Source organism: Agrilus planipennis, unplaced genomic scaffold (assembly GCF_000699045.2).
Source record: "Agrilus planipennis isolate EAB-ADULT unplaced genomic scaffold, Apla_2.0 scaffold108, whole genome shotgun sequence".
NCBI classification, from domain to species: Eukaryota; Metazoa; Arthropoda; class Insecta; order Coleoptera; family Buprestidae; genus Agrilus; species Agrilus planipennis.
In genome coordinates this window covers 405,217-420,082 of record NW_020439204.1, presented here as the reverse complement: position 1 = coordinate 420,082, position 14,866 = coordinate 405,217, and the positions used below count along the sequence as shown (strand labels likewise).

The 14,866-nt window shown below is 34.3% G+C and overlaps 1 protein-coding gene across 1 annotated transcript in view; it reads right to left on the bottom strand.

The window, feature by feature from the left end:
• The window catches only part of LOC108736581 (transcription factor SOX-2-like), a 92,431-nt gene that overhangs the window by 51,501 nt on the left and 26,064 nt on the right, over positions 1-14,866 (bottom strand). The window contains exon 2 of the mRNA XM_025978117.1: positions 11,908-12,102. Coding sequence (XP_025833902.1) covers positions 11,908-12,102 — 195 coding nt within the window. The remainder of the gene's footprint in view (positions 1-11,907; positions 12,103-14,866) is intronic.

Below are 14,866 nucleotides of genomic sequence, written 5' to 3'. Positions count from 1 at the left end.
AACATTATATCCCTTTTATGGTATATATTACTTATAAGTTTTTCATTTACAAAATTTTTTATTTTTTATATATTTTTATTTTAGAAAGAAGGGCTCTAGTCGACAAACACTCTTGAAATCCAAACGGTTGGCTGACTGCTACCATCAAGATGTGCTTTACGTGGGGTAAGTTTAATAAAAAAACCTACTTATAAAATATAACTATATATGTTCACATTCAACTGTTAATTTCATCTCCAAGTTAAACCACAGTTTAAAAAAGTAATTAGGTTCACCAATTTCAAGAAAATTGTGTTTAAGTAATAATGAAAATCTGTTTCATAATTTTAAAAACGAAATTGTAGAATTTGAAAAATCTATTGAGTAAATTCCGCAAAAGATGTCAATCTTTTTAAGAATGGAAAACTGTACGTTTTAACTTTTACAACATTTTCTCGTGGTTTTTCTAATAGCAATTCGGAAAAGTTACTCTCTTAGTAGGCAATAAAAAACATGATTGAATCTCGTGGTCAACACAATATTGCTTCAGTTACCTGCCACATCATTTTCTAAATTACATAATATTTCGATATATTGTGCATTTTCCACGAAAAACTATTATTTCACCTTTATAAAAAAACCGCTCAAATTGAAATTTCTAAAAGATATTATTTATAAGTACGTATAGGTTCTTTAATTTCGTTTGGTTGATATTTACCACAGAAGTTTTTATTAGACGAAGTATCCAAATTATATTTAGATTTTTCAGTTAAAATCAGTGGAAACTGTTAAACGTAGTATATGTGAGTGGAGTAGAAATATTTGAATATTTAATTTCAAAATAGTACCTGAAATATTACATAAATTTTTTGAATAAAAGAGCAGATAAATTAATAAACTAATAGAAAATAGATAGCCAGTAGAAATGAAGTAGGGGCTCTAATGGGAAGTCTTATAACGATATCCATATTGACCCCCTGTCAAATAGCGAAAGGGGTTCCCTATTTCGAAAATTCTTGCTTATTCGTCCATGAATCTGGCTTGGTTGTCTTATCGTACCCCTGTTAGGAAGTTCCTTACTTATTCCGACCCGACCCTGACTTGACTGCTGTATTGAAAAACTACATGGAACCCCTAATTTATCCTAGTCCGGCTGTGACTTTCAATCGAATTGTAAACTTCCTGACACGATTATTAAAAGTTTTAAAACAATTAGATCTATTCGCCATGAGGTGGGGAGTTTACAGGAGGTTATATCATTAAACAAAATATTGACGAGTTCTCATACCGCTAATAAAAATACATTCACTGTACTTCGACGTTCCCATTCCTTTTACTACCGTCGGACTTTAAAATAATCAAAAATACAAAAATGGCAAAACTCTTCTACATTATGTCGTCTGTTTTTAGTAATTAGTTCCAAAATATGAATAATAACTACTACTACATGTACCAAGTTATTCTTATTATGATAATTGAGTTAGTTATTCAAAGCGTAATGAAGCTTCAATCCCGAAGAAAATCTAGTTGATGTAACTATCGTTATTTTGTCTTTGAACGAAATTTAAGTTAAAATGTGAATTGGAAATTAAAAATCCTTGTACGAATCCTTTGAGAAACCCCGATTGACATAGATCAATCTGGTCGGTACCCTACAATTCGCTCCACGTAGATTAATCTAGTCAGGGCCCTACAAAACACCTCAGTCTGTCTCTTACAGCTTAGCCTGCTCAGGACCGCACAGGATATCCCTATTAAGGCTCTGTAAGGTCCAGTTTGAATTCGAGTACTTGAAGCATTGTATACTTGATCTGGCCCTGATCAAATTTTCCTTCTTGAGCCCTAATAGACTAATTGCGATACTCGATCCGATTCGGATCAAAGCGTTACTCATTTTCTACTCGGGATATAAGCAATCGATAACTGTGATCGCATTCGAAGTATTTTGTCGATTAACGTCCGACTGGAATTTATAGGGAGGCATACCTTATTGTTTCAAGAAAAAGTCATAAAGGCCATAGGACGATAAGCATAGTGAATCGGCCCCAGAGGAATATCTGGATAATTTTTTCAGGGGACATTGATACTAATGAGGTACGTTAATTTTGAAAATTTTAGACCTCTACCAATTTTGGTTTTTGAATAAATTCAAAAAAAGAAAAATCAGAAAATAATGTTTTTCTCAAAAACGGATCAATCGATTTAATTGAAATTTATACACGTTATGAAGGTATATAAGGGCTATACTCGAAAGAAATAACAGCTCATAATCTTTGTAATAACCATTAAAAACAGGCATTTTTTACCGAAATTATTTTTTTTCTTTATGATAATGTTCTAGAACAATTTTGAAATAAACTTTTTTTTATGCCCTTTTTAATATAGAATAACCCCTCAAATTCTTAAATCGATCAGAAAGGTACGCCATATTGAAAAACAAGAAAAACCGATTTTTTTTATATAAAAATCGATTTATTTTACTTTTTATACTTTTGAAACAAAAGAAAAGCGGGTTAAATGATTAATTTTATAAGTGCAAATAACATCAAATATTGAAAACAATAGTGTAATTGTTTTTTTAAGTCAAAATATTAAAAAAAGGAATTATAAACTATATTTAGATAAACCAAAAGATGACTCATTAATGTTAGTGATAGTCAACTATTTTGAATTTGAATTTGATAGTCAGCTATTTTGAATAAGTCAGAGGCACTGAAGCATTTTGCCGCCATTTCAGCTTGGGCAATTGTTGCTGTCATGCGTGCGTTCAGAAAATTTAGTTTTCTTTTGCGGTTTCAAAGTTCTGTTTAAAGCATTTATAGTGCAGTTATCAGCTTCGTTAATCTTCTTTGTGAAAACTAGAGAAATTACTCGTTGATTCAGTGTTTAGGGTATTCAGACGCTTGAGTATCGATTTTTCATCGATCCAACGTCAACGCTTTTATTGCTTTTATATTTTTTGTTTAACATAATAATTATTTTTCTTTAAAAACTCTTTTAAGTGAATAAATAAAAGTTTAAAACTAATAATCCGAGGTGTTGTGTGTGTTCAAGATTGACAAAAAAAATATCGGGTACTTCACAGGAAGATGTTGAACAATTTTCGGCTGTCTGAAAATTTATAAGAAAATAAAAGTTGATGATGGGAAACAAAAAAAAGCCTTTAGGAGGTGAATCACCTCGAGATACAGTTAAGTTATTTAAAAAAACTGAATCGAACTTATCATTAATGTCTTTGTCTCAGTCAAGCTCTGATGATCCATCGTTTGATCTGAATGTTATATGCAATGATACTGAAGAGTGTATTGATGTTCAAATCAAAAGAACTGTTATAACTCATAGATATTGTTGTGTATGTTTGGTTCAGAATAGAAATCTATGGTTGTTCCTCAAGATACTCGTATGTAGTTCATAATTAAGCGACGGATTTTCATTCCCAATGGAAATCGATGCTGTAAAGATCATTTGATAAATAAGCGCTTTTATGAAGAAGATCTCTACCTAATAAAAGTTTATTGTAATTGGAGCATTTTGAGATCATCAGAGTTAACTAAAATTAGGGAAAGCTTTGCTGTTGAGTGTGACTCTACACTGCTCGATAGGATGGATGATTGAATCATGAGAAATACAAATACTCGTACTGTACAGAAACTCCGTACCGACAATTCAAACAAATTGATATCAGCGACTTTACAATTAGAAAATGAGCAGTTAGTTTCAAAATATTGTGAACAAGTGATACAATCATTTGAAAAAGATGTATTATCTCGTTACTTCGGTTTTCGATCTATGTCCAGACTATCAAATTCAAATTCAAAATAGTTGACTATCACTAACATTAATGAGTCATCTTTTGGTTTATCTAAATATAGTTTATAATTCCTTTTTTTAATATTTTGACTTAAAAAAACAATTACACTATTGTTTTCAATATTTGATGTTATTTGCACTTATAAAATTAATCATTTAACCCGCTTTTCTTTTGTTTCAAAAGTATAAAAAGTAAAATAAATCGATTTTTATATAAAAAAAATCGGTTTTTCTTGTTTTTCAATATGGCGTACCTTTCTGATCGATTTAAGAATTTGAGGGGTTATTCTATATTAAAAAGGGCATAAAAAAAAGTTTATTTCAAAATTGTTCTAGAACATTATCATAAAGAAAAAAAATAATTTCGGTAAAAAATGCCTGTTTTTAATGGTTATTATAAAGATTATGAGCTGTTATTTTTTCCGAGTATAGCCCTTATATACCTTCATAACGTGTATAAATTTCAATTAAATCGATTGAGCCGTTTTTGAGAAAAAAATTATTTTCTGATTTTTCGTTTTTTTGAATTTATTCAAAAACCAAAATAGATAGAGGTCTAAAATTTTCAAAATTAACGTATCTCATTAGTATCAATGTCCCCTAAAAAAATTATCCAGATATTCCTCTGGGGCCGTTTCACTATGCTTATCGTCCTATGGCCTTTAAGAGAAACACTTGATAGTAGTCGTTTTACAATAGTTACTTTAGCCATTTTTAGAGAGTGTAGTAAAGATGGTTTATGAGTCGAAACAATGTCAGTTTTTTATAAATTCATTATGAAACTAGCTACTACACCAACAGTTTTTGGTCAGTTTTTGAATTTTTTATATTTCTAAATATATATTTCACCAAATGCCAAACGACTCAACTATTAATACTAATTAAGAGCCTGTCATAATATAATCCGAATAGTTCTCTCAAAATTGTTTAAAACATGCGATATTTATAATAAGGCGCGAATGAGACAAGCCATTATAGGTCCTTTTTGTGCCTTAATATTACAGGAAATCCTTACGGGATCCACACGAGACAGTGTCCTAGCTGCACCTGTCCCCCCAAATTCTAGTCAGACGTCTGCTCATACTGGCTAACTGTACAAATGTGATAAGAAATTTCATAAAATACGTTCAAGAATATTATAAGTGCACCAAGGACGAATTAAACAAAAAAAGGAAGTGGAATAATTGCGGTGCAATATTTCACTGGTTTTCTTTTGTTAATATTAATGACTAAATTTCGAAGCATCTTCAATAATAAAAACTAACTGATTTAAATATCTATAAATAGAAATCCTTCATATTGAAGTTATAAAGCGGGCTTAGACCCGTTTGTTCCGAATCGTTTGTATTTAATTTAACCTGACGCGCGGAGATCCTTAGCATACATATGTTTTTTGTATTATTATTTAAATTACGATACAAAGCGTGGCGTTACAAACGAGTTTACCTACTTAAAATAAGGCGAATTATTGTTGACGATTCGGGGCCGTTTCGTTCGCAGTTGTTTCCAAATCTTTTTATGAATATGAAGAAGCTTGTCCGAGAGAGGCGAACGCCCGAAGGAAACGGAATGCCAAAATAATTCATAAACGGGCAACGGGAGGGTGGTGTTATTTTTCCTGGACGCATTCTTGTATCGACGCACCTACGAGAACGGGCAAGATTAATGTTCCGATATTATTTCTTTTAACCGGCGGCCTGTCGTGCCGATATAAAAGCGTGACATCCGAGACAGTGGAATTTATTACACGGATTTAATCCTTATTCATCAGCACTCGTCCTTTTGCGCCTGTGTGCTATGCCTGCCTTCGACCATCTCCGTGTAGTGTTATGTATTAAAGTACGCATAATAAGTCGGCCCATTACGAGTCTCGCCTAATAACGCGCACATAAAGTCCGTTGTTAACAAAATATTTTGATAGTTGTAAAACTTACGAAATTGTCAGATTAATTATTCGTGTCGTATGTAATCTTCACGAAAGCCTTTTATGTCCATTCATTAAGTTCTTAGTCCGCTTATGCGGGACAAAGAGCCTTTAATACTTTTATGTTGTGCGACGGGGATCTCTCTAATCACGCTCATTCATCATCGGCACTTTTAAATGAATACATAGTATTTAATATGGACCATTCATAAATATGTTTGCATTTAAAATCTTCCGAAAAGTAAAAAAAATAGTTTTTTAAAGCAGGACATCGTCTATCCATACTATATTATCCTTATTCTTATCAAAAGTTAGATCCAGCTGCTGACTTTTTGACCATAAGTTCTTATGGGCACAACATAAAATAAAATTCAGAAATTCGCATCATACGCAAGAATCTTTTATATATACAGTGGATTTCGGGTATAACGACAACGAAGGAATCACTGTAATTTGGTCGTTACAGGCAAAGTTAAAGGAGATACAGGCACACACTGTTTTTCAATTTTGAAACAATTTTCGCCTTTTTTTAACAGTAAATGTTCACCTGTAAGTCACACTTATTCAAAAGTTTACTAAACACAGTTGCTACCCAGAAACAACGGTAAAGGTCACCACACTTGTTGACTATCTGTGTGAATGTAAACAAAAGATAAGAAAGCTCTTTGGGTCTATAGCGGCCGACTCCGGTCGCTATATCTGCATGGGATCACTAGGGATTTGTTACAAATGATTCATTAAAAACAGTCGTTACATCCGAACTGGGCGTTGCATCCGAAGTCGCTATAGCCACATGAATTTTGTACTGAAGTGTACTTTAAATTCAAGGGACTTACATATGACGTCGCTATAGCACAATGGTCACTATAACCAAGGTCGTAATAAATGAAATCCACTGTACTAGGTGTAATTGCCAGGATTCGTATTGTCCAAAAGTAATTTTTGCTGTTTCCATTTGATACTATGTATTACGTTTGTGATTAGTAAGTATTAATCATAAAAAATGTGAAACTTCCAGAGCAAAATAATTTCAAATAGATGAAATTTCTCGTTAAGAATTATTTTCGGGGGAGGTTTCTCTTTTACATAGAAATATTCAAATGGTAACGGTAATGGTACGTCAACTTTAGGCAAAAGACTTCTTGACGTTCTCAATTATGCCAATGCTGAAAATGTCAAAGAGATGAAATTTAGCGTATTAAGAAGGAATGACCTTAATTTACATGTATAATTCTTTCCATTATAAGCGACAAAGTTCAATAAATTGTTTGCTTGTTTTTGCACATGTGTCTATCTCATTTCGTGAAATTTCTCATGAGGTACATATTTCGAACCTGGTCAATAGTGTTTGTTTAATTAACCTATATACTCATTATATCGTCTACTTAATGCCATCTTACTATCATGGTCGTTTTTTAGAATCGTTATAAACGGATTTTACACAACTTTTGGTGCCGAAACCATATTTTTGGTTGTAACGATCTATTGCTAAATTATTTGCATAAAAGAGATCGGATAAACAAATCATAAATAAGGCGCTTGTATGTGTTCATTATTGTTTTTTGGTCTTATCAAAGCTCGGTGTGATTGTCTATAATGAGCTCTCGCGTATAGTAAAGAAATGTTGCCTAAGTATTTTATTTTAACCATTTTTTGCGTTGGTAATTTCAAAATTAGTTTTCCACTTTTACGCACATACGTGTGTATTTTCCAATGCATATACACGTTAAAATATTTGATTAGTTCTGAATTCGTAAAGAAAAAACAGAATGGTTTTGTCTGATGCAGCACATTAGTTTATTAAGGACCTGTTCTCATAAGTGGTTATTCTTTATTAGCATGAGGGAAACAAAATAAAATGCATATCTAGTGGAGGCGAAACCGAAATTTAAAGGATGTCAAAGGGGCATTTAATTTGGTTAGTGGGCACACAATGGGTTCTAACTGCGGAGATCTAGAAGTGCCGCGGACACAGTTTTGCGCCTTGAGTTTCTGCCGCAGTTGTTGACGATGACCACGTGTGTCGTTGGTGCTGTTTTATTATTATTGTTAGAGGTCGAATTCCAAATCTTTCATTAGTAATTTTCATCATCATTTTTTTAAAGCGGACAATATCAGTAGCTACACATCACTTCAAAATATTGAACATCATAAAACAAGAGGTACGAATGTTTATTATTGGACAATAAGGAATTATGAAAATACTATAAGCGTTTGAGGTATGGTAGATATGATGTTTTATCCCCAAATGGCAAGAGGGTTTAAAATTTAAAAAGAATCCACATACAGTCGAATGACCTTTTCTTAGTCTGTCTTGACTCCAACCTAACGATTTCAAAAATTCATTCTCAGATGTAACATGCACTACAGTTTACTTGAATACAAAACAGAAATTAGGGTTACGATTTTAATTTTCACCAACTGGCTGTCACATTGTTCTGTGCCCGTAAGAGATAACAGCCGATCTAAGAGATGACGAAGTGCTTTTTATTTTCGTTTTTGGTCCGGAAAAGGATAATGCGATTCTCTGATAGATAGCACTGGTCAAATGACTTCAAATAAATCGGTAGGTACATACATCCTTATAGGAAACCTTCTCAGGCATAATGGGCTACTTAGAGACATACCTATTGGAACCAGAAACAGGATTTAAGAGAAGTAGAAGTAGACCTAGGATTAAATTATTGTTCACAAATAGTTAAGGATGTGGAATGCTCTAGTATTAGGTAAATGCCCAGGATATGAAAGAGTGGAGTGCGGGTCCAACCAATCTTGACTGATGACCCTATGATGATGATGATATTCTTATTAGCTATTCCCCGACGAAAAGTTCTCTTACTTAATTTACTGAGTATCAAACTGATGATGTTTTTCAAATAGATACTGTAGATTGTCAGACATCTCAAGCAATTTCGTTGCAATCGTTACATGTTTCGGAAAGACATTGTCCGCTTGGGTAGAATGGTGGTCACCACGTTACTGGAATTCCTGGCACGCTAGCCACAGCGGAGGCATCTAGCAGCGGGGGTCAGTTCAGTGATATCTTGATGGGGTCCGGCTTGAACCGCAGCCGATGCTGTGCTACAATGCGATGGTCTCGCGTAGTAGTGGCCCGCTCGAGAACTCACACCTCCATTCTCTTGAGGCCAGGTGTTCGAACCGTACCCGGCTTCTGTCAACCGACACGGAACATGCCAAGCCTACTCTCGCCGCTGCGCTGCTGCGTCCGTCCATCAGACAGGGTGACTGAGATCTCTTCTGATGGATATTTCAAACGCAGAAATCCCGACTGACGGACGGACGGACGTTGCATAAAAATTTATCTGATCCTGAGAAATCGGAGAGCTTGGTTCTTCGAAATAAGTTATGCCTTTCTTTTCATCTATCTACTGGTCGCAAGTTTTTATCGTTAGGTTGTATCTGTTGATCAGATAATGGATCCTAATTGCTTCTTGTTTATCTGAACGATGAAAGATTGTAACTAATGAGTATGTCAGGTCATTAGAAATTTTAGAAGTTTGGGGAGTTTCTCCAGGTGTTACTTTCGGAATTCTTTTAGATGTAGACAGTTAAAAAGAATGTTTTTCATGAATTTCCGATCTACATATATTTAAATGAATTTTAATGGACCGGCGACTTAATTCACGAACCGACATTAGATTCTTCTTCATTCAAAAATATTTCAAAAGGATTAACAGATATATATTTGCATCCCTCATTGAAAATGATTACCTATTTTAGTTAAGATTACAAAAAAACCAAGGATTCCAATATAGGACTACCTTGAAAATATTTTTCTATACAAGAGAACACGCAGATGTATTGTGTGATATAGAAACTGTCCGACAGGTTCTTGCGATCTTTTCGAAGAGAGCGACATTAATCCGGCGTTACAAATCATCCTCTTTCATCTACGTCACCTCGAAAACAATGCCGACAATAAGCATAATTTCCGATGCTAAATCATCTTACGTCGATCCTTAACGAAGTTAAACGACCACAAAAAGAACCAAAGGACTTCTTCGTTCGGACAGGACCATCACGGCCGGTTATTTTGGAATATTACCTATGCATCGTAAACTTGGAATCGTATAACTTGGAATAGAAATGTATCAGAACGGTTCTATATACACAAACTAAAAGTATTTTTCTTATTTATGTTCAATAGATATGCAGTTGAATTATGTTGGAAAATAAGTACTTTATTGAAAGAGTACAATATCTCCTATCGACTTTTTTTTTACAAATTTCTGTGGCAGCAATGTGGATAAAAATACAGATTTTATCAATTTACTCAAATACCTAATTCCTCTCAAAAAAAATCAAAACTATCAGTATTTGCTAAACATTTTGCCGCTTCATTGTAATAAGTTTCGGAATAACGTTTAGTTCAGGTAACTGAAGATTGAAGATTACCGCCGCTTTTATTAGGATGCAAATCTGTTCTCCTAATCAAGGAAATTGAAGTTTGTAGCACTATAAAAAAATCTTTCGGTTTAACACTTTTACTAGATTTGGTCAGACTATCACTTAGTAGCAGTGGATAGTTAATTTTTATGAAAACACTTAATTGTAACATTCAATAGCGGACTAGGCGGTTTAAATTGAACGCGAAGTAAGAGGGAAGCAGAATGCAAAAAATAAACCACTTTTATGTTTACTAACGATAGGTTTTCATTTCCGTTCAAATAACTTCGGGGACCTCTCAACGTTAACACTGAAAACCGTTTGGCATGTATTTTTGTTTAATATTTAGCTATTTAGATTGGTACGGAGACGAGTAGTACCCAAAGTTTGCTGCTCTAAATTCCCATCGTCCACAATAATAAATTCGAACGCTACCTGGCTTTATTATAAGAAAACAGACAAAATCGAATTTCAATGCTATTGATCTGCAGACGCACTACAATGAACGAATTGTATTCCTCCACCCGTGTATTCTTATTCAGAATGAAGATTATCGAGCGTACCGAACTGTCAGAATTGCAAAGGTGCCTGAAAGAGGAAGGTAAATCTAGCACCTGGTTGCACATTCACGAATTTGTACCTACAACAGCTTTGGATCACTGTCATAATTATTTTCGGGTTACATTAATAAGAACAATAAAAAATAAGCGTTGCAGAATTAATTTGGTAAAAACAATTCGAAACTGCATTTGTTAATTTTATACGGAAACGAAATTTGGTTTTCATGCTTCATATTTAAGCTAAAATAAGCAAGCAAGTCGTAAAGAAATATCTTCAGGAGGTGCCTTCATAATTTACTAATAAAAAAATTAATTCTTCTTGCATTCTTTGTGTTATTAAAAAAAAACGGATAGACAGGCACACCAGTGATCCTATAAGGTTTCGGAACTACACAACCCTAACCCGAGAGCCCGATAATTAATTTAACATAATATTTGAAAAAAACAACATGTTCTCCCATTCATTCAAACTGCAAATGTAAATTGAAAGTACAATATTGTTTTGTTGAATGATTTATCACATTATGTTCAGACCATAAAATTCTTATTAATTTTCCTGTAAAATCTGTGAGAAAAGAACCATTTTCTGTATTTTTTTCAAAATTTTAGGTTACCATTAAGATATTTATTTTTAAAGACATAATTATTGAAGAATCAAGTAACCACAAAAGTTGATGCGGTTTAGAACTCGAGACCTGTCTTTCTCAACTCGGTCATGTTTCTTACTTTTTGTCAACGATTCTGGAACAAAGTTCTTTACACCACTACAGCGGCCAAGGGGTTAACCATTCATGTTAGTTAATGTTTTTCAATGCGATATGCCCAACGCCCTGGTTCATTTGTAGATTCCTGTCATTGTAAACCACCTCTAAAAGTGCATGTTTGATACATAGCTCTCTAAGGGTGCGGAATGTAGACATTAGACGCAACAAAAAGGAAAAGGTCATTTGACATGAAGGGTTGGCCGTCCTTGTTGTAGATAGATGAGTACGTTTAATTAACATTATTTCTATTGTCCTTTTTTATTACATTTGTAAGAAATATGTTGAAATTGACCAATTGCTACACATCATTATCATGTATGTGTGTCCTTGTGTGCTCTTGACCTATGTTTTTTATTGGCACGCGTTATTAAGTAATTTGATATAAAAAGAAATAGGCGAAATGCGAGTGAAAGACAGCAAAACTAAGGATTAACGAAAGCGAATGTATTCGTTTACAACTTACCGGCACGCAACGCGTCCATAGGCACGGATGGGTACGGGATTGAATATGGATAACCTTCTTTTCGAAGCGTCTTCGGCTTTCTCCTGGGCCTGTATTTGTAATCTGGATGCTCTTTCATGTGAAGGGCTCGAAGCCTTTTAGCCTCGTCAATAAAAGGCCTCTTCTCGTCCTCCGTCAATAGCTTCCATTCTGAACCTAAAACGTAAAATAAACACTGTTATTAATTATGCATTGCAGTTGAGAAACAGCATTAAATCAAATGTGTGTTATCCAACAAGTCATCTGATCTGGTTGAAAAGATTTCCTACCAAAAATATTCAATTAATATTATGTATGAAATGCCGATGCGAAATTCACTGTTTATGTAGAGATTAGTGCGTAAAATTTTTGTTCGACTAAGATATGACCCCAATAAATTCTAGTGGGAACTACTTAGATAAGTGTGATGTATATCAAATACAATTACTAATCAAAGAAACTAATTCACACTATGACAATCAAATTAGATCAAAACAAAGTGTTGAGATATAATTTGAAATAGTGTTATTTTTAAACTAGAGTTATTCAATCAAATATATATAAAAATGTAGGGATGAGTTACAGAGATAGAAGTGATACTTAGTTTATATGAAGAGCAACAGGCAGTTCTAAAGCTGGAGCTGCAACGTAGAGAAGTAAATATTAGGAAGGAAGTCTGAGAAGAATGCACACTGTCACCGAAAAAAAAAAAGAAAAGGTTGGAAGCGTTCGAAATGTGGTGTTAAAGGCCAATGATGAGCATACCGTGGATAGAGAAAGTTAGAAATGAAGAAGTATTAGAAAGAATAGTGGAACAGAGGACTCCATGGAAGTCAATAAGAAATAGGCGAGATAGGTTGGTAGAATACTTTTTTAAGAATGAAGGTTTAGAGTATAGAGGCAGAAACAGGAATTAAGAGTAATACCTACAGATAGATCTAAACTAAATTATAGTTCAATAATAGTAAGAATGTGGGTTGTCAGATGTCCAAATGCTATATTTGACAATAATGTAGCAGCTTATAAATAGCCAGGACTAGGACTGCTTTCCGAATTGCCTAGGAGTCTTTGAAAGTAGTTTATTATTCATAATGGTTACGACATGGACACAATTTTCATCCGGAATCCCAAGTATAAGTTGATGACTGGCAGTGGAGGCTGAAGGCGTACCACTCATTAGGTTTTTTATTATTATTACCTTGTCCGCGCGGAATTCGATTGTGTAGCAAACTTTTATTTTACACCTTCAATTCTAATATTTTCAAAACAATTTTGTATAGTGGATTAAACAAAATGAATTAGGTATTACCCTTTTTTCGTAGAAAGAAATCCTGGCAACTTCATTAAAAAATATTAAAGGGTGTGAATTTGCAGCTGTATGTATTTTTGCATGACAAATTTTTTGAAAATAATTAAAAAACAATTTTCGGTTATAATTTAATGAATCATAATTTACTGATCGAATTCAAACATTTCTTTAACAGCTGGTCGGCAGTTTTTCCTATTAACGCAATTTTCGGCTTTTCTTTATAAACCAGCGATTTAATTATGAGGACTTGTTTCTTTGGTAAAAAATGGCCTTTGTTGTCCAAACTGTATTCTAAATGGTTGACTGTAACTACGATCGGTAGTAAACAAACGCATTCCTAAGAAATTTTCGTCGCCGGATCTTTGATGATTCAGTCACGGTATCCGTTGACCCTGACAATTACAATCGTTATGTCGATTGTCGTACAATGAAAAAGTGAAAGATTTAGACCAATAGCCGCGGTTGAAACGACGCCGCCCGGAACGGAACAGTCTACAAAAAAAACTGACACATTTTCCACCAGTTCTTCTTTTCCGATAAAGGGATGGACTTCGCAGTGGTTGAATGAATTCCGAAGAACGAGGATAAGGAGAAAAGAGGTAGTAGGTTTGGAGGTGGTGCGATAGCGGTGGCATGGTGCGGTATACTAAAGATGGATCGACCGATACGACGAGGCGAAATAGAAATTGGGAGATTTGCTTCTGTTGTCCTTTATTCCTGGCAAACGCTGCTCTGAATGAGACAATGGCACTGCGATGTCTCTTTAGTTGGCTTTGTTCGGTCGCTTTGTTCGTCGAATAGATACTTCAAGTTACAACGTTTCAAAGAGAGATTGGCTGCGATTGCTTTATCTTATTTTGTTAGCTGTCAGCCGTCGCTTTTATCGAACTGGTCTTATGAACTTTCGAAACAATGACAAGTAATTGGTACCAAATGAACATCCAATATCATTAACATTAACACATACTTTCAGCTACCGTCGTCATTATCTCGTGAACTCGAAACGACTAATAGGTACTTGCATACTTACTACCAATATTCAATGGATAGTTTCTTGAAACGGGCACTTTCGTATATAGAGTGAATTTATTTTGAGTATTGATCGAAATAAATATTTTTTTTATGTTTTCGTGGAAGAGGGAAAATCTTCAAAAGACACCTAGCCGTCCGTACGACTGGGTAGTGTCGGATTCCCGAGGAAGAAGACCTCGAACCTACCGACTAAAACTCCTCTACCTACCGTTATAGTCGGTAGGTCCGAGGTCTTCTTCCTCGGGAATCCGACACTACCCAGTCGTACGGACGGTTGGGTGTCTTTTGAAGATTTCCCCTCTTCTACGAAAACATAAAAATAAAAAATAAATAATGGAAAGATCTCTCACCCCATCGCTAATTGTTAACTTTTAAACTTCCCAACATTATTTATACAGATTTATATAGTGTCAGAAGCCCATCATCATACATACAGGTCTGACGAAGGAAGCTGGCGAGCGGTCGCGCAAATACTTGCCCATTTATGACCTATTTGGGTAAGTCACTTGGAACCGATACACAAATAAGCTTTCAGTAGGCGTAAATTATAGTATTAATACAGATAGGACAGTAGCGTACTAGAAAATAATGTAAAAACAT